This window comes from Jatropha curcas, chromosome 1, assembly GCF_041381405.1.
Source record: "Jatropha curcas cultivar XTBG-Jc1 chromosome 1, XTBG_Jcur_1.0, whole genome shotgun sequence".
NCBI lineage: Eukaryota > Viridiplantae > Streptophyta > Magnoliopsida > Malpighiales > Euphorbiaceae > Jatropha > Jatropha curcas.
Window position 1 is genome coordinate 20606785 of NC_143151.1, and position 27017 is coordinate 20633801.

General features: G+C 31.9%; 1 protein-coding gene across 3 annotated transcripts; it reads left to right on the forward strand.

Moving 5' to 3' along the window:
* The first annotated feature begins 19186 nt into the window (after positions 1 to 19186).
* On the forward strand, positions 19187 to 26259 carry LOC105628918 (DHHC-type zinc finger family protein). Of its 3 annotated transcripts, none has more exons than XM_012210404.4 (4): positions 19187 to 19346; positions 22134 to 22362; positions 23371 to 23669; positions 25201 to 26259. In XM_012210404.4, exons 1-4 carry the CDS (start codon positions 19329 to 19331, stop codon positions 25678 to 25680), a joined length of 1026 nt encoding a protein of 341 aa, XP_012065794.1. In that variant the 5' UTR covers positions 19187 to 19328; the 3' UTR covers positions 25681 to 26259. The 3 variants fall into 3 exon arrangements, with proteins under 3 accessions (XP_012065794.1, XP_012065795.1, XP_020532935.1); XM_012210405.4 differs by having other exon boundaries at positions 19194 to 19346; positions 22137 to 22362; XM_020677276.3 differs by lacking the exon at positions 19187 to 19346 and having other exon boundaries at positions 19507 to 22362.
* The last annotated feature ends 758 nt before the right edge of the window (positions 26260 to 27017 follow it).

Here is a 27017-nt window from a genome sequence, read left to right on the forward strand (position 1 = left end):
TTTTTATCAAGTAGATTTAGGTACCAAACAAAGATTGGGTCTTGGTGGGTTAGTGGTGACAGATGCAGATTATTTTGCATTTTTCTTGCTATGTTTTTTCTTTACGTTAAGAGTGCCAGATTTTTTTCAAAGTGCTTCTGATGTTCTAAAGTCACAACATTAGAAATGACATTTTTATTAATAGTAATCTGATTTTGACTTGAAGAGCCATCATAGCCAAAGCCTTTCTTTTCTTTTGTAAAAGATTCTAAATTTGATTTTAGAATTCTAATCTCAGATTTCAAAGACTCATTTTCAGAATTTAGATTTTTGCATTTTTTCCTCAAAGTGTTTTAGATTTATAAAAAACTTCTTATTGTTGTCTTTAAGATCTTTGAACTCTATAATAAGATCTTCGCAGGTAACTTCTTGATAAAAAGCATCTCTTAGATGATTACATTCAATTTTTATTTTCTTATAATCTTTCATGAGAAGCCTATGCTTTTTAGTGAGTTTATCAAATTTAGTGCAAAGACTATTATAAGTATCTAGAAGATCATTTTCAGATTCAAGTTTAGAGATACTTACATCACTTTCATCTTATTTATATCCTACTATTTCTGTTTTGCTACTTTCAGTTTTGTGTGATGAAGTTAGGGTGCTGATTTCCTTGGACTCAAAATTTGTAATGGCCATTAAACAAATGTCTGCAACTTCTTCCAGACCATTCTAGGTTTCAGAACTAGAATCATTTAAATCGCTCTAAGCAGCTACAAATGCTTGCTTCATTTTCTCTTTCTTTGACTTCTTTTTTAGCTTAGGATAATTAGGTTTGATATGACCTGGTTTGTTGCACTCATAAGAAACTACTTCTGAAGGCTCTTTCTTAGGTAAGTTTCTACTCTTAATTGAAAAGTTCTTTTTTGTTGAACTTTTTGTGAGTCTTTCCATCTTTCTTATAGAACTTTTTGAATTTTCTAGCAATAAGAGCTAAGTCATCATTATCTAGATCAGAAGAGTTATCTTCACTAGAAACGACTTTCAAAGCTAGTCCTTTCTTTTTCTTATCTTCTATAGTTAGAGTAGATTTCATTTCTTCTGAAACGAGAGCTCCCATCAAATAGTCATAAGTTATTGGAGTCTGTTTGTAGCTCATGACAGTTGCAATAGAACCGCAATTTTTGGGTATAATTCTAAGGATTTCCTTAACAAGCTCATTTTCAAAAATTTTCTTTTCGAGAGTTCTCAAAGGATTGACTATGTTTGTGAATCTAGAATTTAATTCAATAATAGACTCTTCTCTTCTCATGCTAAACATCTCATATTCTCTCCAAACGATATTTATTCTGGATTTTCAAGTTCTTAAAGAATTGACTACGTTTGTGAATTTAGAATTAATTCAGCAATAGACTCTCCTTCTTTGATGCTAAACATCTCATCTTCTCTCCAAAGGATATTTATTTTGGATTCTTTAACTTATTTTGTTCCCTCATAGGTAACTCTGAATTTGTCCCAAACTTTTGTTGAGGTCTTACATCCAAAAACTTTATTGTACTCTACTGGGTCTAATGCACAGTGAACGATATTTATAGCTTTTGCAGTTGGAGAGATATCGTTCCAATCTACATCTATGTACTCTTCTTCTATTTTTGGAACTCTTCTAGTTTCAACAGTTTTTATAGGAATATGAGGACCATTAATAATGATTCTCCAATAGTTAATATCAATTGATTTAATTATGTTCTCCATTCTAGTTTTCCAACAAGAGTAATTAGGTCCATTGAACAGAGGTGGTCTAGAAATTGATTGACCTTCTAAAGTTGTAAGATCTAATGGAAAAGCCATGGGATCTTTTCTCTTAGTCGGTTAAGCCTTGGTAAGTCAAGAGAGCAAGCTCTGAGACCAGATTGTGGGTCTTATTTTATATGGCACAACCCAAGAGGGGGGTGAATTAGGTTTTTTAAAAATTTAACTTTTAAAACTTAGGCCAAAATTCTAAAGTAGCGAAAATAGAAAGACTTTATTAGAGACAGTTATCACGATTAGAACTTTCTCACAAAGCTTATGAAAAATTAAAAAACTGATTATAACTCCAATTCTGATTTCTTCATAATATATTAGGATAAATTAGAACTTGGAGAAATCACAGTACTAAAATCCAAAATTCTATTAATCTATAAAGATAAAGCTTTTACACTTTTAGAATTAGAAAATCATAAACAACTTTGCATTTCAGAAAACATAAACAAATGTGTAATTAGAATAAGATCAAGCAAGACTTTAGAAATTAAAAGGAGAATAACAAAAGGATTTATAGTGGTTCGACGCTAACCCACCTACATCCACTCTCCAAGAATCATCTTGAGATCCTCCACTATGTTATCTCTTTTAAAGGGAGAGACAAACCAACATTACAAGAAAATAGATCAGAAACCTAGATCTAAACTTTAACCCACTAGATTTCTAAAGCTTCTAGTCGACCTCTACCCTTCTGTTTTGTAGAGAACAGAAAACTCAAAATCATGACATTAGAATCTCACTAAAGGAGAAGATTGCTTGTTAACCTTTATAATATAGCTTTTGAACCTAAGCTATATACAAATGCTTTTCATTAAAAATCTCTAGACTATAACAAATTACACGAATATATATAGACAAAGAGAACTGCAATTATAAGCATAGAAAGAACAGAAAATAAATTTGAAAATAGAAAGTAAGATCAGAAATGTTCTTCAAAAGAGTTGTTACAAAATTTCTTCTCTTATAAATGTTTTCGGAAGAACAGAAAAAAAAAAAGAAATAAGGGGGTTGAAGAGAAGAGCTTATCTGAAAATAGGATCTCTTACTCTTGCCAAAAATATTTTAAAGAGAGGGAAACGTTTTTATACAAAAAGAGAATGATATTTCCATTATAAATATCGTTGGATATTACGCCAAAAGGCAATGAGTGCCTCTAACATGGTAAGTTAAAAAGGCAGTGCATGGGATACATTAGTAAAAGTTGTCAGATCACTTTTTTGCACACACATACATGCAAAACTAGGTAGATGGAGAGACAGTTTAGAAAATAGAGTTGCTTTCCATCAGAATGTGTTAGCTCTGTCAGAAACAGAACTTCTTTTGCTAAAAGTACATTTAATAACCTCCAAAATGTTTTCTCAAAAACCTTGTCATTTGGATTTACGTGAAGGACAATGATTAAGGCTTTTTCCCTCTAAAATATTTAATTAAAATATTTCAAAAATAATTTTGAAAGAGATAAAAAAATATTTTGTGCTTAGAATAATATTATCTCTCTATCCTACAATATACTAGACTCCTAAATATACTAACTAATAAAAACTCTTCACTTGTCTTCATGGTCCTCAAAAATAATCCTTGAGTTGTAGGAGCTTGAATTCTTCAATACTTTTATCATTAAAATTCTGCATAAAGCACTTTAGCCATACAAAATATTAAATTTATTTAGTTTGTTTAATCATCAAAATCTTAGGATTAATGAACTTGAGCCAACAATCATCTTGACATGCAGCAATTAAATTCTGACAAGTGAATTGTGGTTATGGATGGAGCTCGTGTACCTTCTGAAGACTCGGTACATAGGTTTATTCTTGGCGTACTTCACTTGCAGCAATCACAACAATTGTCATGGTGTTGGGTGTTCTGCTTGCTCGCAATCAAAACTCGTTTTTGTACACTGTCCTTGGACATCATTCTCCATTGAAGCATTATTGAGAAGGAAGAAAATGAAGAAGAAAAAGGGGAGAGATGAAATTAGGAATTAGGGATTTTTTTATAAACCTTCCTAAATCAAAACGGTGAGCTTTAATTAAAACGTTGCGTTTTGATATTGTCCGGGAGCTTGGGTTAAGTTAACCAAACCTAGTTTGGTGAGATCCATTTTAATAGTTTTTTATTCAAAACCCTAGCTAATTTTGATATTAGGGTGATAATATTACAAATTTTTTAAATTAGGGTGCCAGGGGGACAAAAGTCGGATTAGGGTGTTTTTGCAACAACTCGCAAACCTCGGGATTTTTTTTTGTAGGTTAAGCCATTTCTAATAGTATAAGAAAAATGATTTTGAAATTTTTACTAATGACAATATTATTCATTGTATTAATAGTTAGGAAAAAGAAATTGCAAATTTTATTATTTAAAATAATATAAATGATATTGTCAATTATTTAATTAATTGTTAGAAAAAATTGAAGAACATTTCATATTATTAAATTAGAGAAAAAAAATTGAAAATTTCAATTATTTGAAATAATATTAATGATATTATTAATGCGATGATCGATTTCTATAGGTTGTACTAGCACTAGGATTTGAGTTAGTATAAAGCCTCAAAATTCGTAGTAAGTCTAAATCATCAACATGTCCATATACATAGAGAGCCTTGGGTTAAATCTAACACCACTGTAAATAAATAAATAATATATATATATATATATATATATATATATATATATATATATATATATATATATATGCATATGTACGTACGTACATACATGTACATGTAAATTTCCTATTAGTTTACAATTGCAACCCACATTGAATACAAATGCTAGTAATTTCATTCTTTATTTTTCTATATATACATGACTAAGCACATATCTAATGTATAATATCAACCTATTGTCCATTTAGTGGCCTTTTGTATGATTTCTTAATTTCATACAACCTAAAAAAATGTTAAAGTAAGGTTTAGACTCAATGAATAGAGTTAGATAACTCTCTCATCCCACATAATTATACAAGTGTCAATCTATTATTCTATAATCTTACTACTATCCATTGACTGAGCATTGAATTATCTACTTTAGTTAGTTGAGTTAGGTAACTCAAAGCCAATCTTGAAATGAAAACTTTGAAATATTATTTAAATTAGGTAAATTAGACTTTTTAATTAAGTATTGGCCAAATACATAAATTTGCACCCGAACTTTTAAAAATTAACCCAATAGCACTCCCAACTTTGCGGGTAACCAGTTATGCACCTTAAGTCTTTTTTTTTTTTGCACCAATATTGCACCTTTCCACGCTGGCAAAAGCACGTGAATTCCACTTAGCAAAGATGAGCGTAAATGGAGTAAAAAAAGCCAATGTGTAAATATCTTATCCAGTGTGGCTTAATGGAAAAAAACTTCCTTCCCATTTTGCAACTAATTTCCCTTTTCCCTCTTTTATTAGATTCACTTATTAGGGTTTTGTTTTCCTATTTATGCGATTTCACTCTTCTTTCTCTTTGTCTCTTTTAATAAATTGAGGGGAAGAGGAATTTGTTTTCTCTATATTGGAAGTCTCTCTTCCAATTGATCACAGAAGGGATTATACGCTATTTGGAGAAGAATGGACATACCAGCTGACTATATTATGCCTAATTGCTATTATGGTGAAGCAACAATGTTGAAGGTGTCTTGGACAGACGCAAACCCGAGCAGAAGATTTTATGGATGTAGGAAATTTAGGGTTTGTTAAATTTGATATATTTGTTCAGTTTTCTTTGAATTTGGTTTAACATTATTGTGCTTTATTGGTTATAGATGTGTGGTGAATGTAATTTCTTTCAATGGCATGATCCACCAATGCCAAATCATGTTAAGCACGTTATAATGGGATTGTTGAGAAGAATCAAAGAAAGTGAAGACATGAATAATAAGTCTAATGCGATTTGGTGGAAGGTGGTTATCGGGGTTTGTGTTATTTTTGTTGTTCTAACTATTAGGGAAGTGTTTAGGGGAACTTAGTTGTAGGATTTGTCTTTGTTTTTTTGTACTGTGGGTAGTATTATAGCACCAAATTTTGGGGCTTTTTGTAACTGTCATTGTAGAGAGTGATAGTTGATGTTGCTGATGTGCTAGTGTTTTGATTTTGTTGTGTAAATGTTGAATCAATTAAGATTGAATGGAAAGGAAATGTTGCATTTTGCTGGCAATCTTCTCTGTATCAATTGCTTTATGTTTTAAATAACCTTACTTAATTGGAATATGTGTTTGTAATACATTAACATAAAAAGAAGCTGAAATCCAAAAAATGCCAAATAAATGGAAAGGAAATCAAGTTCCATTAGCGAGAAAGACTATATTATTCAACATTTGTGGGAAAAAGAGATCAATACTCATTCTCCCTAAACAACAGCAACATAATGTCATTAATAAAAAAAAAAGCATTGGATCCAGTTTTTGCAATTACATAGCAAAATGAACATTACAAAAAGCATAAATGTTTCATTCACAGTTCTCCAAAAAATTTCTAGCATTCTCAAGTATTATCACTTCACTGAATTGGTCTACTACTAGTATGTGAAGCTTGGTTTGAAGGATTTGTTGGTGCTTACTACCTAGCCTATGACCCATAATCTCTTTGCCTCCGCAGATTAAACCTTTGCTGCTAGAGTTACCTTACAGTCACATCATTCTTACCCTTCCATTTAAGAACAAGAGGTTTGAAGCCAAGATCACCAGTGACAGTAGCAGAGCTTTTCAATTGAGTTGGGTTGGTGATAACCCGTTGAAGCAGTATTGGTGGATGATTGAAATTCAACAAATAACAAACATTTCCACAATTAAATACATTCACAAAGCATCATTGAGTTTGGTTTTAACAAAAAAAAAAAAAAATTCAATGTAAAAAATATAAAGACATTCACAAAGGGTAATACTTGATATGTAGTTATGCCAGTAGCCTCATTAATATAAACACCAATCTCTCTAGGAGTAGCTTGTCTCTTAGAAGAAGAGGTTAATAGTTCTCTAGCATACCTCTTAGTTGGTGGCACAGCAGGTGGGTACACAGAAGCTCCCCTTCCCCTATCCCTTCCTTGTCATGTTCCTCTGACAGGAGGAGCACTTGAAGATGGTTGTACACTAGTGGTCATGCTAGTAGTTGGAGGTACAACTGGTGTGACATTACCCTTATTTGGACCTCCTCTGCCTCTTCCTCTTCCTCCAGTTGCAGGTGCTGGATTTCTTGATTCATTGACAGTAGGAGAAGCTTGAAATGGTGTTGAAGTTGCTTTGACTCACAGAGCAGGGGAAGCTTGAAATGGTGTTCTAGTTGATCTTTGACTCACAGAGGCAGTACCAGCATGAAATGCTATTGCATTTGCTCTTTGACTAACAGAAGCAGGAGAAGCATTAAATGGTGTTGTAGCACCCCTATTACCTAATCTCAGTGTTCTTGTAGCTACAATAAAAATAAATATTTATACAGAATTCAAAATTATTGTCAAGGATTCAAACATTCACATTATAATGTTGTTTAACCATAGATTCATTAGGAAAAAAACAAAACTGAATGAACAAATATCAAAGTTCAATACTAGCCTATTGGAGTGGAGATGGTGGAACACTTGTGCTACCCACTGCTAGCTAGGTTAGGGTTGTGATTGACTTCCAGTCTGTTGTCACATTTCCAATTGCACATGATTGTCATTAATAACACTTTCATTATACACATTATAGTAATTCAAAAGAAAGCTATAAAAGTTTTACCTGACTTGAAGAGGGTCTTTGTCATGGGCATCCTCTCTTATTATGACTTGATTTTTTGCATAACCCACAGGTCACAGAAACACCTTTCTTTGAAATTTTCCCAAATTTTTTCCTAGGCTCATATTTATCCCTTCTTCTGTTGATCTTCTTTCTGCCAGGTTTAGCTTGTCTAGGTTCATGGGGTAAAATCGCAGGATCGGTGGTCTCAGGCCAAAGCTTCATGCCTCTAACAAGCTGAATGCTATACTTATAAGCTTTCAAATATTGATCCTTCCTATACAAAATTGCTAAAAAATCTTCAACATTCATTTCACTATGAAACATAGCACAGATTGCATGTTGACATGGGATTCCTTTGAGTTCCCATGACCTGCAAGAGCAACTCATATTCCTCAAACAAACAATATGCTTGTACTCTCCCTCAACTATCTCAAAACTAGTATCACCATTCCATATAGGAGTGGAATGCATTGACAACATTTTATGTGCCTCTAATTTCTCCATAGCTTTGGAGGATATGTCACACATATCCATGTACTAACAAAATCTCTCATCACCCTTATCCTCTTCATTACTTGTGTTCTTATTTCTTCCATCATTGTGATGATTGACTTTATCTAAGCACTCAAAATTCGACCATTGAAAGTCTCACATATATTATTCTCAATAGTATCACACTCAGAGGTGTAACTAAAGAAAGCCCTATACCAAGTATTATGATTGTAGTACAGCAAATCATCTACAATTTCATTCCCAAGTGCACTCATCTCTTTCAATTTATCCTTTAACACCATTCTCTTATTCTAATTAGTCCATATGTGTCTGGCACATTCTGTGCTCCACCTCTGGCAACTCTTGCTCTATAGCTTTATCAAGTCCCTACTACAAAGTTGGTAAAGAAATTGATGTAAAAAATGTCCATATGATTGAAAAAATGAAATATCACTACTGAACTTTGGAAAACATATATTATATTCAAACAAGTAAAAAAATTTAAGGAAAGATCTTGCCTTTTGTATGTCTGTCATAATATTCCAACCTAAGCTTGTGGTTATGCCAAGGTTCTGCTTCAGAGTTGAGATAAACCAAAGCTAGTTTTTTATGTTCTCCACCTCCACTATAGCCCATGTTATTGGAAACATCTGATTGTTTTCATCCTTTGTCACTGCAGCAAGTAACTAACCTCCATATGGCCCTTTAAGAAAATAGCCATTCAAGCCAAATATTGGCATGCATCCTTTTATGAAACCTTGTTTGCAAGCATGCAAACACATGTAGAACATTTTGAATTGTTAAAATCCCCATCAAACCTTTTGCACTTTGCAAAGCAAGTTGATCCAAGATTAGAAGCCTTGATTTCATCTGTATAATCATACAGTCTAGCAAATTCAACTTTGTAATCCCCCATTATAGCCCCTAGTGCTTTTATCTTAGCTCTTCTTGCAATTGTTTTGCCAATGTAAACATTCAGGTGCTCCTTGCACAAAGCTTTTATTTCCCTAATTTTTATGCTAGGATGAGATACAATTCTATCTTTGAAATGCCTAGTTATGAAGCTAGATGTGAATAACTTATTTCTATTAGTTTTATAATATCTATGTATTGGGTTGTAGGTTCTTATCACAAAATTTTCTGTGCTACTTTCTTTGCTACCAAACAATAACCATGGACAGCCTTTCCTACACTTAGCTCTAACCCTCTTTGGCTCATTTGGTCTTATAGTCAAATCTACCCCCTTATCACACCATATTTAAGTAAAGCTTTCCTAACTTGATCCGCAGACTCAAAAATCATACCAAGCTCCCAATATGGCATAGCAGATGTTGGGTCATAGTGGGTTTTCCTTTCTCTCCTATTGATTCATGAAATATCATCCCCAATACCATGCTCATCATCACTGACTTCTCTAGAATTAGGATCAGAAGAATCAATGTAAGGCTCTCCTCCACCAGTTACACCTTTGAACCTATTATTCAGACTATCTTCTCCAGTAAAACCAAAATCAGGTCCTACTTCACCTAATGGAACATCTTGAACCTCCTCCTCTGGCCTTGCCTTAGCTCTCCTAGTATAGTGCTTAACTCTCTCTCTAGCTTCCTTTAATTCTTTATCCACATCACTTACATCACCTTCAACATCTCCATCAACCCCATCTTCTTCAACTTCAGCTTCATAATCACTATCTTCATCGAAGCTGCTTTCTTCTTGACTTTTAGTGGAGGAGTTGCCACTCTCAATATCCCCTCACCCCGTTCATCTATACTAGGTTTAGATCTAGAAGTAACACTAGAAAATTGCACATGACCCCTTTCACAATCTGGCCCTAGAAAATTGCACATGACCCCTTTCACAATCTGGCCCTTCAGTGTTACCCACTTGCACATTAGCCCTTTCACAGTCTACCCCTTTACTGTTATGTATTTGCAGCACATGACCCCTTTCACAATCTGGCCCTTCAGTGTTACCCACTTGCACATTAGCCCTTTCACAGTCTACCCCTTTACTGTTATGTATTTCACATTAGCCCCTTCCCCACTAACATTTTTCCTTTCCTCATTTGCCCCTTGTAACATCCCAGGCTTTGCCGATGTGAGATTCGCCTAAGGTGTCACATATACACCCCCTTTAGGGACTCAGCGTCCTCGCTGAGGTTTGCCCCACCACCAGCCATAGGGACAAGGCTTGGCTCTGATACTAAGTTTGTAATATCCCAGGCCTACCGAGATATTGTCCGCTTTGGGCCCCAGGCTTGCACGGTTTTGTTCCTGGGCTAGGGAACCACCTCCTAGCCCAAAACGCGTCTCAGTAGCTCAAGGCCTACCACACCTTATGTAAAGCACTTCCACCTTGTGCTTAGCCGATGTGGGATTTGCCTAAGGTGTCACACCCCTTCCCCTAATGGATTTTCATTTTCCATATTTGCCCCTTCCCCTAATGGTTTCATCCTAGGCCATATTCATTAACAGTGCATCATTAACTTCAATAACATCTGGTAGTTCAACTACATGCTCGATAAATAACTCCATTGTGCCCCCATTTTCCACAAACTCCAAATGGAACATTACATCAGCATCAATATTCAGTAAGGAGAACACTTCAGTTTCTCCAGCAATGAGGCCCCTGTAGTACAGTTGACCAATATGCTCATAACCCAAATCCTTTGCCCTTCCTAAAAGGTCCATATGTAAAACTCTATCACTGTCCACATTTTCTTCCATAGTGACAGTGCCACCTAAATATCTCATATGAGGCTTTATTTCAAAGTGTCCACCATGAAGCCATCTAAGATGAATTATCTTCTCAACCATTCTGCAAATGGAGAATAAAATATTCATTTAGCCCTAAACCCTATATTCCTAGATTCATAAATCATGTGTATAGCATAATGAGGAAAACAAATACAATCTCAAAATAACCCTTCTTTCATTATACTAATAATGAAAGAACCTTCATGCAACTAAATCAATATTTTTTCTAAACAAGACAAAAACCCAAAGACAGATTAAAACTCTCAAATGCCACTTCATTTTTATAAAATAGATGAAAAATAAAGCAAATTGAACAACCCAGATGAGTTTTTCACAAAAGAAATTGACTACTTACGTGTTAACAGAAATAGCTTCTCCTTCGCTTCCAGCTCTAGCAAATCCCTTTCCAGCGTCGCGACTGCTCATTACCAGATTTGCACTCTCACACTCAAAAACCCTAACTTTCTCTCTTATCTCAATGATAAAATGTGTTTGGTTTCATTTATATGAGAGAATTTTTCTTCAAGCTTCTGTTTGTATCTTTCTACGCTCAGACATGGGTTTACCTCCCCAAGAGTCGTTTCTTCATCAAACGGAAAAAAAACTTTTATTCAAATTATCTGATGTGGCGAGTTAGGTGGGCCCCATTCTTCACTAACCAATCCAAGTCTGCGTAAGTGGAATTCACGCACTTCTGCAAGCATGGAAAGGTGCAATAATGGTGCAAAAAAAAAAAAAAGACTTGAGGTGCATAACTAGTTACCCATAAAGTTGGGTTTGCCATTGGGTTAATTTCTAAAAGTTCGGGTGCAAATTTATGTATTTGGCCATTAATTATTTATAGAAAAAATTTGATTTGAGTTAGGCCAAGAAGAATTGGAGAAAACCACAGTTTGATCCACTAAAAACTGCTAGAAATCAAATCAAGCTGACCTAAAACAAAGAAAACCAGCTTTAAACTAAAAGCTTCTATGCATCACACCAAAGTCACTTACCTAGGAGAAGGTAAAGCTTGTATTAGACCAAACCACGTCTATCACGATCTAAGATTGCACTTCACCATCTTAGCCCCTACTCTCTACTCACTTTCGACTAATCTATGGCTAAAATCACCTTTCCACGCTAACAAGTTTTCAGTTTTGGACTGCTTAACACACCATAGCATATGCTCTTCATTCTAAAGTCATGTTTTTATAAGAGAGGGAGAGAGAGAGATTGACAGTTGAATTCTGGTCACCTCTACACCGTTTTCGGCGACCTCCATCGACTAGGTAGGCTTGGAGTAACTTATATAACTTATAGACTAGCTCCTCTTTGATTAATTTGTACGAATATTAGGAAAATCATGATATTCAAATTCGAGGTTTGAAATTAGGAAATTTTGATGTTTTGATTGATCGGGTTGTGATTTTTGGAAATTGATAGTATATTTGAATCCTCTGTGAAATTTTGAACATTTTGGGTGAAGCTTGATTTTTTGGCCATCGTATGCAGCGACAGAAGGCGAGACTCTGACAAGACACAAAAGACAAAATTTTGCTCTCCTTTAGTTGATTATGACTATGTAGACGAACTCTTAATCGGTGAGCATTAAGCTTGAGTTCAATAATTTCGTGTAACTTTCAATTAGTATTGTTAATTTAATTTAGGAAAATTTGAAAATGTTAAAGCTAGATATTTTAATAATTGATGGAAATTATTATTTAAGTACGTGGATTATAAGTTTATTAAGTAAAGAACTATAAGCAGCAAATTTGTGAATTCAATATTGTAAATTTAAGTATACTCAACAATCGATTAAGTAATGCTTAAAAGTAGTCTATTGATGACCAATATCTTTAGTCAATTTTTGATTATGTTGAAATGTTATAACTTATTAAATAAAGACTATGCAACTAGATATCAAGTCGGTAACCTACTAAGGGTAGCTCATCATGAATGATGGAGTTGTTGTTTAGATATTATGATGGTAATCAGATAATGTATATTGAATTGTGTTTAAGAATGTGATGTGTAAAGGTGGATGAGACATGAATGAAGTGGTTTTGCCTGATAGATGGTCTATGTGAAAATGTATTGAGATTGTGATAACTCGACTAGTGGAAAGTTCAAGTTTAGGAAAAATGTTGTTGAAATTTCAGATAGTTAGAATAAGCTAAGAATATAATTACAAAAGTTAACATAACGATTAGATGAATTATGAAAGATAAAATGAATAATATATGTAAACCAAAGTAGAAAAGAAAGATGAAAGACTTTAAGGATTTCGATAAATGATAAATGAATTAAACTTAGTTTATAACAAGCATAGTGAATTTAAAATAGTCAGATTAAATCCTACAACTATAATTCTTATCTAAGTTCTTTTCTTTAGATATTTTGCAGATTTCGAGGAATCATATGTCAGATAACAAGAAGCCGGAAAAATGAGTAAATCCACCCATTAAATCATGGAACTAAGAATAGTGCTAGATAATCTACATTGCTCATGCATTTTGCTTCCATGGATACATGATGGAATATATTTATTTACACAATACATGCAGACATAAAATATGCCTAAGGGAGAGCATTCCAATTTGAGTAACATTTTTAACTGAAATAAATTAACCGAAATTTTTTTGACTTAACCAAATTAACTTTTTAATCATATTGTTTTCGATGATTAATTTTGATCATTAACCGTCTGAAGTTATTGGAAATAAAAACTTAATTAACTCACCAAATTAGCTGAAATTTATGATTAACTGACTGTTATGTTGCACGAAACGGAAACATGGAAGCGCGAAAACACAAAAATGAACACGAGAAAATGATATTTTTATTTTTAAAATATAAGAAACGGAAACGTGGGTAAACGCATAAATATAAAAAATATAGGGTTATATTTATAAATATAAAAATATAAATTATTATAAACCATTAAATATATTCAACAACAAGTTAAAGTCCAATCAATATTCAATCATATCCAAAAAAATTACAAGTTTCATACTCATAAAAATTACATGTTTTATGAATTTGTATTTATTTATGCATTTATTTTAATTAGAGAAATGAGTTTTTAAGAGTTTTCATCATACGAAACGTATTTAGAGAGGGGAAACGCGTTTCCAAATTACTCAATTTACGAAAATGGCCACAAATGTTTTCGAGGAGTTTCCAAACGTTTCCATGCAGGAAACATTTTCGACACGCGAAAACGACAGTTAAAGGAAGTTTCTGTGCAACACAGACTGACTAAAACCACAATAAAAATTAAATGAAATTATGAATCATTACTTAATCAAAATAAAAACTAAAATATTTTTTATTTTCAATTTTATTATCTACTTAATAAAAACAACGTGGTTTTGAGAGTCAATTAATTTGATTAGTTCAGTTAAATTAACTTTTAATCAAACTTTTATCCAATCACCGAAAATCTAATTTTCTTCGATCGGACTTTTAACTAAATATTTATTCGCTGAATCGAATTGGCCGAATTGGTCACACTGAATGGCCACCCCTAGATATGCCATATATATATTATATCGACTTGCTATGGATGAATGTGAATTGTCTGTGTTGTGTATAACACCCTAATCTTGCAAATTATTATTCGCTTTAATCAAGCCCAATTCTACTCCATCCTAGATTTGGACAGGATCAATACAGTTATATGTTTAAGAGTCATGATCCACCATGCTTAAAAGATCTCTTACAAGTCTAAGGTGTGCTAACACTTATATATTCACCTCTTCTCTTGTAGTTCTCCGATGTGGGATTCGCCTAAGGGTAAGCTAACACTCACATGATGTGCATGTTACAATACACCCCCTTACAAGACTCAATGTCCTTGTTGAGGTTTGCCCCACCACCGAGTAGAGGAGCAAGAGCTGCCTTAAGTATCGAATATGTAAAACCACAATCCTATAAGATATATTTCCACTTTGGATAATTAAGTCCAATTCCACCCCATCTTATATTTGGACAAGGACCTGCACGGTTTTATTGCTAAGCGTGATGATCCATCACCTTTACAAGTTTAAATTTATTAATACTTATATATCCACCTCTTCTCTTACACTTATCTTATGTGGGATTCGCCTAAGGGTAAACTAAAATCTCAAACTAGCACCTCAGCTAGTGTGAATGTTACATTGTGCCATAGAGTTGGGATGATGTGGCTCACCTTTGGTTTTCATGACACGAGCATGGGTAAGAATAGCGTTAGAGATTGGCTGTAAGTGGTGGGAGTGGCACCCCTTATGCACTATGTTGTTTGATGCAACATCATTGGTGAAAAAAGAATGGAAAAAAAAGAAAAGAATATGAAAAGGAAAAAGAAAGGAATGAGAATAGATGGACCCAGAGTCGGCTCTTTGAGTGCATTTGCCATGAGGACCATGGTGTATTAATTTAGACTATATTATACAACATGCTTTGGAGTGAACATGGTCCTTGTTTATAAAGGTGACGCTTTGGCAGTCCACTATTATAACTATTTGAATTATTGTGATTGGTTTATCTTGTGTGCATTGATTCTTGCCTGCTCATTCAAGAATAGCCGGAAGGCTATAGATGGTTTATTATGATAACATTTGTATGATTGTATGGGGTGATAGGATTATCTAACCCTACTCATTGAGTTTAGACACTCACCCTTACCTTCAAATTTTTTAAGGATATAAGGAGACAAGGAAAACTCTATAGGGGCATCTAGATTGAGCTTCAGATGAAGGAATATAATAGTTAGTTGTAGAGTCATTAATTATTTAACAATACATGTAGAAAATAGAGAATGTAGTTTATTATAGTTTTGCAATTATATTTTATATGGGTTATAATTATGAATTAATTATATCATTGTATTGATTTGCAAACTATTTATTAATTTATTGGATTGAGCCCGATGGGCCCTTGGTATGGATTGTTAAATAAAATTATCTCTTATGCTAATAAACTCTGAGGAGAGAATTCGAGAGATTAAAAATAAGAATCATTTTATCTGGTGGATCAATTATAGTAATTGAAGCCTTCATAATAGAAACTAGAATGCTCCTAATTTAAAGGGAAGCAATTGATGAGACGAATCATATATTGTAGATTTTGAATTAAATTACTTAGAAATTCTCCTCATGATGATGTTAACACATGCTTTTTGCATCGTTATATTATTATAAAGTAATCACAAAAGATGCGGTTCGAATCGGTATTCAATCGATTGAGAATTAGAGCTAAACCCTAAAAGTCAAACGTGAATTATGCCTAGACTTTTAATCATAACTTGAGCTCCAGATAAATAATTTTTTATGATTCAAGTGACATTACAAACTAGACTTATCAAAATAATATTTTGCACACTAAAATCTAGCTTAAAATGGGTAAGAACGAAGCCTCAAAAATCATATCAGAAGATTAGGAAGACAGTCTTTGAAAAATTGAATTTTAGGATCTATTGAAGTTTTTGGGACTTAATTGAAAATTTCTAAAAATTATAAGGACCAAAGTGTAATTGTTAGGGATCAAAATGTAATTTACTAGACTAAATTGAATCTTTCTGTTGCATTTTAATGGCAATATTTGCTCTTTTTATAAATATTAAGAAAATGATTAAAATTTATTGATTTTCTAAAAAAACATGATAGAATATCTAAATTGTCCTTAAAAGTAAATATAGAAATAAGTGACACCTAATAAATATGGTAAAATTGAAAAAAAAAATTAATATAGTCTCAAAATTCTAAGTGAGCACTTAAAGTGGAATAAAGTAAAATTTCTATTTATTGCTGTTAAAGTAGAACAAATAGAGTAATTTTTAGAAATCAAAGTATAATTTATGAGAGACTAAAATACGATTTGCCAAGCACAACCGACTATAAAGAATTCTAACATTGAAACTTATGCCATGTATCACTCTATGTCAATCTACAGGTGAGAAGAGTAAGTACAAACATACGTGTAACGCACGTTGGAAACATATATAAGTGGGAATGAGTAAGAGAATATTGAGATTGTCAAAAATGTTTCTATTAAATTTATGAATTGACAAAAATATCATTAAAGACTTTAATTTTATTTGTTGAAAAATAAATTAATTTAATTTTGAATCGTAATATTAACTTTATATTTAAATCTAAATTTTATTGGATAAAATAAAAAATAATGTTTTATACTGTATAAGATACATATTAAATATGATAAATATATAATATCTTTATTGATTGAAAAAATAAATGTAACTTAATTTTGATTGGTTAGATTAATTTTTTATTAACATCTAAATTTTATTGGATAAATAAGAAATTATATTATATATTAAATAAGGTATTTGTCAAATTTGGAAAAGCTATAATATTTTAAGAATTTTAATTTTATTAGTTGAAAAATAAAGATAATTTAATTTTAATTGGCTATATTATACTATATAAGGCACATATTAAATATAGTAAGAATATAATATATTTAATTATTAATTTTAATAATTATTAATTTGATTGATTATAATAATTTCTTACAAGTAACTTGTTCCATAAAAAATAAATGTAATTTATTTTATCGAGTAATATACTATAAGATTTATTGTTTGATATAAAATAGAGAATAAAATTTACTAGAAATATGTAAAAAATATAAAATTATAGTGTAACACGTTATATTATCAAATCATATAATATTTAAAAGAATTTTTTTTCTCAAAAAAAAAGCCATAAAACTAATTATATGTTCATAGACTTTAGAAAAAAAAAATATCAAAATTATAATGATATTTGCTATCTATCTATGATATATATTTTTCTATAATATAATGTAATACTCTCTCTTTTGTATTCTTCTAGATTTTGTTTTTAAACCACCGCAGACCGTATTTTTTGATCGGCAGTGGTATGGTAGCCGGTAGTTTCTTTTCTTCTCTTTCTATTGTTTTTTTTTTTGTTTGTTTTATTTAGTTTTCTTTCTAATAATTTTTAAACTTATGATCGTTTAGAACAAAATTAATCTCTTAGATTTGTAATAGTTGATAGATCTTGTGTATTTTTTATATCCTCTTAGTGTGGTTATTAATTTCTTTCCTTTGGTTATTCTTTGCTATTGAGAAACTTTTATGTGGATATTTTATTTCTCTAACTGTTCGAAATACAAGAAGGATTGTTGGTTGCTTGTGATTGAAAACTTCATATCTTTAAGTTTGAGTAAATTTCTTTTACTAATAAAGCCTGATAGTATGACTCCATTAAAATTTAGTACATTAAACTCTTTTGCGGATGTTAGTTGTAACAAGTTTCCGTAAAAATAACGTTCGAGATAATATTATGGAAGGTTTTCTTTTGTTGTCCTATTTAAAAATGGACCAGTTTGTATCCAGTTGCTAAGATTAAGTACATCTCCAAATAGAAGATTTCAATTTTCTATATTTTTATTTTTTTATTCCTACAAAAATATTAAGAATTGTTAAGTTTTTTTTTTTTTTAAAAAAAAAACAAAATATAACAAGCCAAGTCTAGAGAATCCTCATTTTGAGAAAATTTTCTCACGTGGTATCTTAATTTTACTTTATTCATTTATTTATTTACTGTATTTTTATTTTCAAATGTTTATTTACTTTATTACTTAATTATTTTTTGATTGATTTGTATTGTTATTTCCTTAATAAGTTTGAACCTCAATTGCACGAAAATGGATTTCCCAATATGCATAATAAATTAGTAATAAGTATGTTATTCATATTTTGTAAATAGAAAAATCACTGGTATAAAATTACATATTATTTTAGATTTTCTTTCAAACTAATGCAACAATAAAAAGTTTATTATTTCAATTTGCAAAATATAGAAGTTAATATTGGTTTCTTATTTTTTAGTAATATAGATAATTTATGATATTATATTATACATGAAAAGATTAAGTTAATTAAATTAAATTATCTGAAAATTTAAATTGCTTGACAAATAATTTTATTTTTTTATGAAAATCTGGTTATCAAATTATAATAACAATTAATATGTTCTTTCCTCAACAAGCTATTTAATTATTGAATTTTTTATTTTATTATTTCATAAAATGTTCTGTTTTTATTCTTATTTTTTAATAATATAAACTGTTCAAATAATTAATTTATAACAAAAATTAATAAAAACTTATGTATAAATTAAATTACATTTATTTGAAATGAGTATAAATATATAAATATTATACAACGCACATGGGCAAAAATTAATATAATTAAATAGATTAAAAAATATAATATCATTTTTAAAATCACGAATCCGAATAATACTAGTTAAAAAAATAAAGTAACAAATTAACATATATAAATATATATTTAAAAAATTAATGGATATTTAAATCAAATTTAAAAAGTACGTTTGATGTTATTTATTTTGAATAATTGTAAAATACAAAAAATGTAACCAATTCCCTCTTCTTTCCAATTGTTAATTGCTGGGTGCGTTTCACCCTATTGGAAAATGAACTGACCCAACAGGCCCAAACGGAAGAAACAACTGCTAAAAAAAGAACAGAGTCAATAACGAAAGAATAAATAGAAAGAAAGACGATTTTTCTGTGTCCTACCGTCCATTACTGTAGCTGTCTGTCTCTGAAAACGAAGGCATACATGGCTGACTTGCCCAAGGTCAGTTCAAGTCCTTTCTGATTGTTTTTTTCTTCTTCTTCTTGCTATCGACTATTTCTGATTTTGCTATTTTATTCTTTTCTTTTTAGTTTTATTCATTTTTTTATATAATTGTTACTTGTTCTTCTTTGAATTATTTTTACATGCATGAGTAATCCATCGTTTTTTTTTTTTGGTTTTTCTTCTTTTACTTCTTGGTTTTGTTGTTGATGAACTAATTTTTCAAATAAAATTAAAAAAAAAAAAGGTTTCTTTATTTTTTTACTGAATCCAAAAAGAGAGAGAAATAAAAGAAACTGCTAGCAATTTCTTTTTATTGATAAGCGGTAGGTGATATGTGTGAAATCATTTTTGTTGGTTGCTTTTGATTGAAATTGTGTCATGACAATAATTTTTGGATGATATTTGAGGAATTGTTAATATGGAGATTATTGTATTCTCTGAATAATTTCTTGCATACTGAAATGGTTTTTAAATTAAATGTATACCGTACCAACACTTACTTGTGAGTGAACAACAAGATCAAGAGAGTAAATTTATAAGTACAATTTTCTGCACACAAAATTTGTTCAGTAGCAATGACATAAATCTATAGTTTTTCTTTTTTTTTTTTCTTCTTCTTTTTTTCAAAATCCAATCTGAAATTGGATAGGTGGGTTCCGGATCCTTGATTTTAGTCCAATTTTTTAATTTTGAAGCTTGAGGACTTGTTGTCTGATATATTATGGTCCTGTCCTATGGAGATACAGATATATTACAGTAGCATAATTTTATTTTCTCTTTCAAAAGTGGATTTTGAAGGGGTAAGCGTAGATATGTCTTGGGATGTAAGAACCAACCAAATTCAGACTGTAAGGGTGTTCATTATGACTTCTATTAACAATCTTTATAAAATTTTGACTAACTTGAATAAAATTTTGATGATTGATGAGAGAGTTTGGTCTCGTAGCTTTTAAGTTTTTATATGATTTAGAATACCTATCACGTGATTTGAGTGAGAAAAAATGTATCAGCTTATATTGAAACACTCACATTGAGCTCTTGCCAGTTGTCAAATTCTTTGTTTAGATATTTGCAGCCTTGATTTTCTGTTTGTCTTTTGCTGATAGTTACTAGTACATTTGTGGATTTGTTGGTGTACTAGAAAATCATGAAAAATTTCCATCCAGTTGTGGAACCACAGTGTTGGAAAGAATTATGATGGTGTTAGTGCAATATTTTGTTTTTACATTTAAAGTACATTGTAGCTTGGCTTATGGGTGCATAAAATTTTCTTCTTTTGTTTATCTATTCTACTTAGAGGTAAAAAAACCTTTTTTCATTGAAAAAAACAAGTTTGTTGCATTTATATGTTTAGTGACTGTTGATAAAGAAAGAAATAATTTTCAGTTTGGATGCTCTTATTTTGATGTGGGCATAGTAGACAAAGGCATTCCAGAATTCCAAGAGTTTGGGGGTGCTCCTTTTCTGTCATAAATGATATCTTGTCTTTGTTATTTTCTTTTCAAACTGGGGGATATGGTTTGGTTTCTTTCATTGAAAATTAGCAGGAAAAGAATTGCTTATGCTCGTAGAATAAGAATAAGATCCTTCACGATCTTATTTTAATATGCTGTAAATTCCAGTCTGCTTCAAGGAGTTTCTTATTTCAAACATAAAGAAGGAATCCTCAATCCTCAAATATGAGCTGTTTTACTATGCCTCTATGGTATATTGGTTCATATTGCTTCTAACATATGACCTATTGTCGCCTTCTCAGTTTCTTTATGAAACAAGTGTTATGTTGTTGGTTGAGTTTTATCTTTGCACTTATTATTCCACTTGAACTAGCTAGCACAGCATATTGAGAGAAAGAGGATCATATGGACTTGCAACTTTAATTGAACACCTGTTAATTAACAATGCTGGTAGTTCAAAGGAAGCTAAAACTCATATTGCTTTACTGTAATCTATGGTGCCTCGTAGAATGTCTCATCAAAGGAAAGGATGCTAATCTTGGTTGTATACATTCACTTGGTGCTAACATGATTAATTAATTAGTTGTTTCATTTATAGGTTAATTTTTTGATATCATGTTTGAAATGATCTTCTTTTATACCCGTGGGACCTGTTATCTGTATCGTCTTCCATATATGCTGCAGGTCTAATGCAGTCAACAAAGTTTGGTAAAACCATTGTTCTATTTATCCCTCTCATTTCCTTTGCTTTGCTTTTTATCTCTCTTTTCTCTGCTCTTCAAAAATCTGTCACTCTTTTCCCTATGATAACTTAAAAGGCCTCCCCTGTCACTTAAATCTCTCTCTATCTCTCTCTCTTTCTAGTCCTTTTGCAAGGCAGATTCTCTTTGTTCAATTAAACAGAAGTTGTGTTGCAATGTTGTCATATAGATGACAATTATATATACTCTGTAAACCTATCCATCTAGATAATTAGCATTAGTAAAGAAGCTTGTGTTCTGTGTGTGCATATGTATGCATGTGTTGTGGGAACAGGGAAAGAGGGGGTGGGTAGATGGGCATGCAAATGACATCTGTGCATACATATACCTGTATTTTCTTTGTCTTTCATTTGTTTATTTTGTACCAATATTTAGAGAATATCTTGTATAAGGATCTCAAAATTCAAGAAACATAAGAAATTGAGAATATCTAATGGAATTTTCACAGATGGAAACAGCACAATCCATTGAAGACCATGAAATGCAATGTTGTTTTCCTAATATGTGACAGGAGTAAGCTTATGCTGTTTTTCATGTGTCATCATTTGTTTTTTCTTATTCATATGCAGCAGGAGCATTTTGTGGCAACAGCCATTGAAGACGATCATGAGGCAGCATGCTGGGGATGTGGACTTCGCCTTCTTCTACCTTCTTATTCACCCGTTTTCAAATGTGGCTGGTGTGGAGCAATAACAAGTCAAAATGAACGAGAATGTGAGAATCACGGCTTTTGGTGGAGACGTGTGCGTGACCGTTGCTTCGTATGTGTCATTGTCGGCTTCATGCTTTTTGTGATATGTATGTTATTATTTCCCTTTGTACTTACCAATGCATCATCATCATCATCATCTCTCTCTTTCTCTGTTTCTCTTTGATGAATAAAGAGACAAAACGTCATTATATTAATAATGAGGCTGTGGCAATTACCATTTACCAAAGACATCTTGTTTATGTAACATCAACTACGGAAAATTTATGAGTTCCTCTACATGCAGTAAGTTATATCCACTATAACAGAAATCCAAATCTTTAATTTGTTACTCAATCTATCTCCCTGACCCAGGAGATAAATTTTTTGCTTTTGCAAACATATTGATATGTTTGATTGTGATTCCTGTACTCCCCAGGTTTCATTATTTTGGTTGGTATTATAAGTTTCAGTTTCATAAATGAGCTTAGTTCTCTTTTGATTTCCAGTCATGGTATTCCAATTTTGCTTCTGAAGCATGCATTGGTTCATGGTTTTAGATATTGCTTGATGCATCAGCATTTGCTATTTCACCTGTGTGTCAGTGTATCATCTTTTACAGCCAACGGCTCCAATTTGGAGCCATATTATATCCGGTTGATGTGGTTTTTTCTCAGTCCTTTTTGACAGCTTTTATTGGCAGAAACAGGTGAAAATTCACCTCCAAAACCCTCCATTTGCAGTTTCCTGGATTCACAATCTTAAATTTCAACTTTGAACTCCAATTATAACAAAAGTTTTCATCACTCTTCAAATTCTAAGAGTAAAAGAAGCGATTTTGCAACATAACTTAAAGTTGTTAATTTTTTGTGATGACAATGGCTAAAGCCATGTAAATGTTTTATGTGTGTGTATGTTAAATTTCTAGTTAACAAAGAATCCAAGTCTTCTTCTTTTTAAGAAATTCATACCGCTGCGGCTGTTATAATTTTGTTCATAATCAGATACCTTTACCAAAGTTTGCAAACTGCACTAGATCTTCTTACTTATTTCAGCATCATTTGAACTTTTCTTAAAGTTTTTACTTATCTTATCTTTCCAATTTTCTGAAAGTGCAGGTGGCGGTGTCTGGGCAGTGTACCCTGTAATTTTCTCTGTCAGCAATTTCTGCGGGATTCTCCACTCATGCATAACAGTTATCTTGTCCATAACTACTGTTTCAATGTTTAGTCTGGCGGCTTTTAGATGTGCTGGAACACCACCTATCATACAGTGGGGTAGCTACCCCGTTGTAGGAAAAGGTTACCTTGAGAATTACACCTTCTGCCACTATTGTTCAAAGCCAAAATCACCTAGAACCCATCACTGCCGCTCATGTAGGATGTGCATACTGGACATGGATCATCACTGCCCATTTGTGAGTGTTTATTATCCTTATAAATTTTGAAATAATTGGATGACTGTAGGCTGTAGACTCTTCGTTTTTTTTGGTTTGCTTGAAATTTGTGGATCTTGTTTGTGTGCAATTGGACATCCGATCTAGGTTTACTTGATTAATTTGTGAAAGCTGCATTTAATGGTAAGAAAGAAGATTCCTAGTAGTGTTTCAAATTTTACAAAATTTTTACTTCATGCACAGATATATGTTAAATATGCAATTAAAATTTTTTCCGCTCACTCTCTCTTCTTCTGGATATGTTTATGGAGAATTTTTGAGCATTTCCTTGTGTGGCCATTTTAGACCCTTCAATGATTGTGCTTTACTTAATGCTCTTGAGCCTTTTGTTTTTCGTTTTGGGAGTGTGCATTCAGGCATACAAAATGTAGACACACCTTATAATCAAGTTCACATGAATGACACTCCCAACTCTGTGAGGGCCTTTACTGTCAGTATTCTTGTAGTTCAAAATTGGACTTAACTAGAATCCTTTAATCTTGATCCCCAATCTTGAGAAACTTAGGGAGTATTTCTAAATCAAACTAATCACAAAGTAATGATGAAATGCCTAGTATTTATTCCATATGGATTTATACACTAAGATTGCATCATCAAATGATCACCACTGAAAATATATATATTGATAATTGGGGATGGAACATCCAAACTTGACCATCCTCCTAAGAGAAGAGGTGAGGGTATCAACTAGGTTACTCCTGGGTCATTCACTATCACCTCAAAATTAGTTATATGTACATTAGGATTCCATTTTCATATCTTCTACAGATTCTGTTTGGTACAGCATGAGAGAATGCAAAACTGTGATTTCATTTCGGTCAGATCAGATGACTGACACAAGCTGGTTGTGGATTAAAAACGTTATTCAAAATCAAGGTTGAAGAAGAACTGTTAAATCTGACTAGAGAGTAGTTGCATCTATATTTTTAACATGCACTGACAATATCATGTAATGTGAAAATTTTGCATCATATTCACTTCTTGGGGACTTGTGTTGTGAATCCCTTGTTCCGTCATATATTCCATTTCATTGCCTTGCTAGGCTAGAGTTGAAAGGCTTGTTCTTGTGTATGGTTCCATTATTGTTGAGCCTTAAACTTTTTTGTATAGCTAGTGTTAGGGGTGTCAATAAGCTAAGTCAAGGTTGAACCTACTCGGTTCGAAACTCGACGAGTCTGAAAATTTTAGGCTCGAGGTTCGAGTAAGCCTAAAATAAATATTATATGTATTTACATAAATGTGTGTGTGTATATAGAAAAGCTCGATAAGGCTTGACGAGCTTTCAAGTTGAACATCATTAGGCTCGGTCTCAGTTCATTTGTTAAGCGAGCCGGGCTCAAGATTGATTTGAGCCAAACTTTTTGGAACTTTTTTCGAGCTAAGCTCAAACAGCTCACGAGCTAGTTTGGCTCATTTACACCCCTAGCTAGCCTTTTGAACTCATTCTTACATTCTAACAACATAACAACTATGCTTTGAAATCAATGTGCAGATTGGAAATTGCGTTGGAGCAGCAAATCATCAATACTTTATTGCCTTCCTAGTGTCAGCTATCATCAGCATGATATATGTTTCAATCATGTCAACATATGCAGTTATGCATGTATGGCCACCATTATCATTGAGAGCTTTGGGTCATTTAAGCGGGACGAATAATCAAATCGTTTGGAGAACATTTAAGGAAGTTATTTTTGCATTCCTAAGCTCTGCACTGCTTCTATCCACAAGAGGGCTTGTTCTTGTTTATTTGTTTTTTTCTAGTGTTTCTGTGGAGATAGGGTTAAGTGTACTTCTTTGGCAGCAGCTTTGTTACATATATCTGGGAAAAACTTACTTAAGCCACTTAAGTTCCCATGGAGACGAGGTTGGAGAAAAAGATTGCAAGAATCTGTTTCGTTTCTTTGGTTGTCCATATTTTATTTCAAGATACTTGCCTGATGTTTGGAATTCTCCTAAGAGACACAACAAGTGAAAAAAATGGTTAAAGAATATCACCTTTGCGTTTCCTATAAATTCACTCACTTCTCATTCAGGCCTTTCCAGTTGAAGACTTTCAATGTTTCTCTCCCATTTTGTGAATCTCAGACCCTCATCCGATTATTTAGAGGTCTTCACAAATTTGGCTGCAAGTTCAGATAAAAAAAAGACAGAAAAGATTGAAACGCTTGTGTTCTGTCAGGTCGTTCATCGGTTTCCTGATAATGGTGGTTCAAAATTTTTGTGCTTCATTCCCATGTTGGTGGAGGTGTTTTATACAATTTGTACTTTGACATCTGGGTTAATTGTACCTTTATTTGATTGATTCTCTTTCCATTATTTTATTTCACAGAAGAGTACATGATTTTGATAGGGAGGAAATGCTTAGGATAGAATATGTAGGAGCTGTAAATTGAGATGCAAGCTGGGAACTGTATTACTTCTGATATTGTAGAAGAGAAAGGAATAGAAGACAATTGTTTAAAATTATATTTCATAAATTTGTACAATAGTCTTGATTTTGTTGTAGTGGTTGTTGAATAAATAGAATACAATGTATTATTTTTGGTGGTGATCTGACTTGTTAATAGGGATGATAACCAGGAATTAGGAATCGGATCATTCCAACAGAAACTGCAGATGTTGAATGAATTAGAGAGGATAGGGTAACTTTGCAAACCATTAGAGTTAAATTGAGCATAATTAAATTGACAATCATATTTGGTAAAAATTTGAAGAGTCGATATCTAATAGAAGTTTCAATTAATTAATTTCATATGCTATATTTTGAAGTTTTTTTTTTTCTATCAATAGATAACTGAATTTGTATTTATATTATATTTGAATTTCATCATAATTTTCTTCTGGATATTGTTTTTTTTTAAAATTAATCAATAATTTTTATTTATATAGTACACTAAATTAAAAAAAATATTAACTTTAAAAATTACAAAAGTAAACATTATTTATCATAACATATAAAATAATTATATCCTTAATGGTTAATAGGCTATTATCGAGATCTTACCAAACATCAATATTTATCGGCTAACCGCTATCATTAACCACTATTAGATACTATCATTAACTAATTTGAATATCTGAACTAATATGACATTTGGTTCAATTGATTCATGCAGTTAATAGTTATCATATCCAACAACTAGGTTTATAGGTGTTTGGTAAGGAATTCAATTAACGGCTAATAAAAGTTTCAATCAGTTGCATATCAGTTAATAGCTGAATTATATTTATTTATACTTGGACTTTCTTAACCTTATAAAAATAGATACTAATAAAATTATACTTTTAAACTTACTATTTGTTTTGATC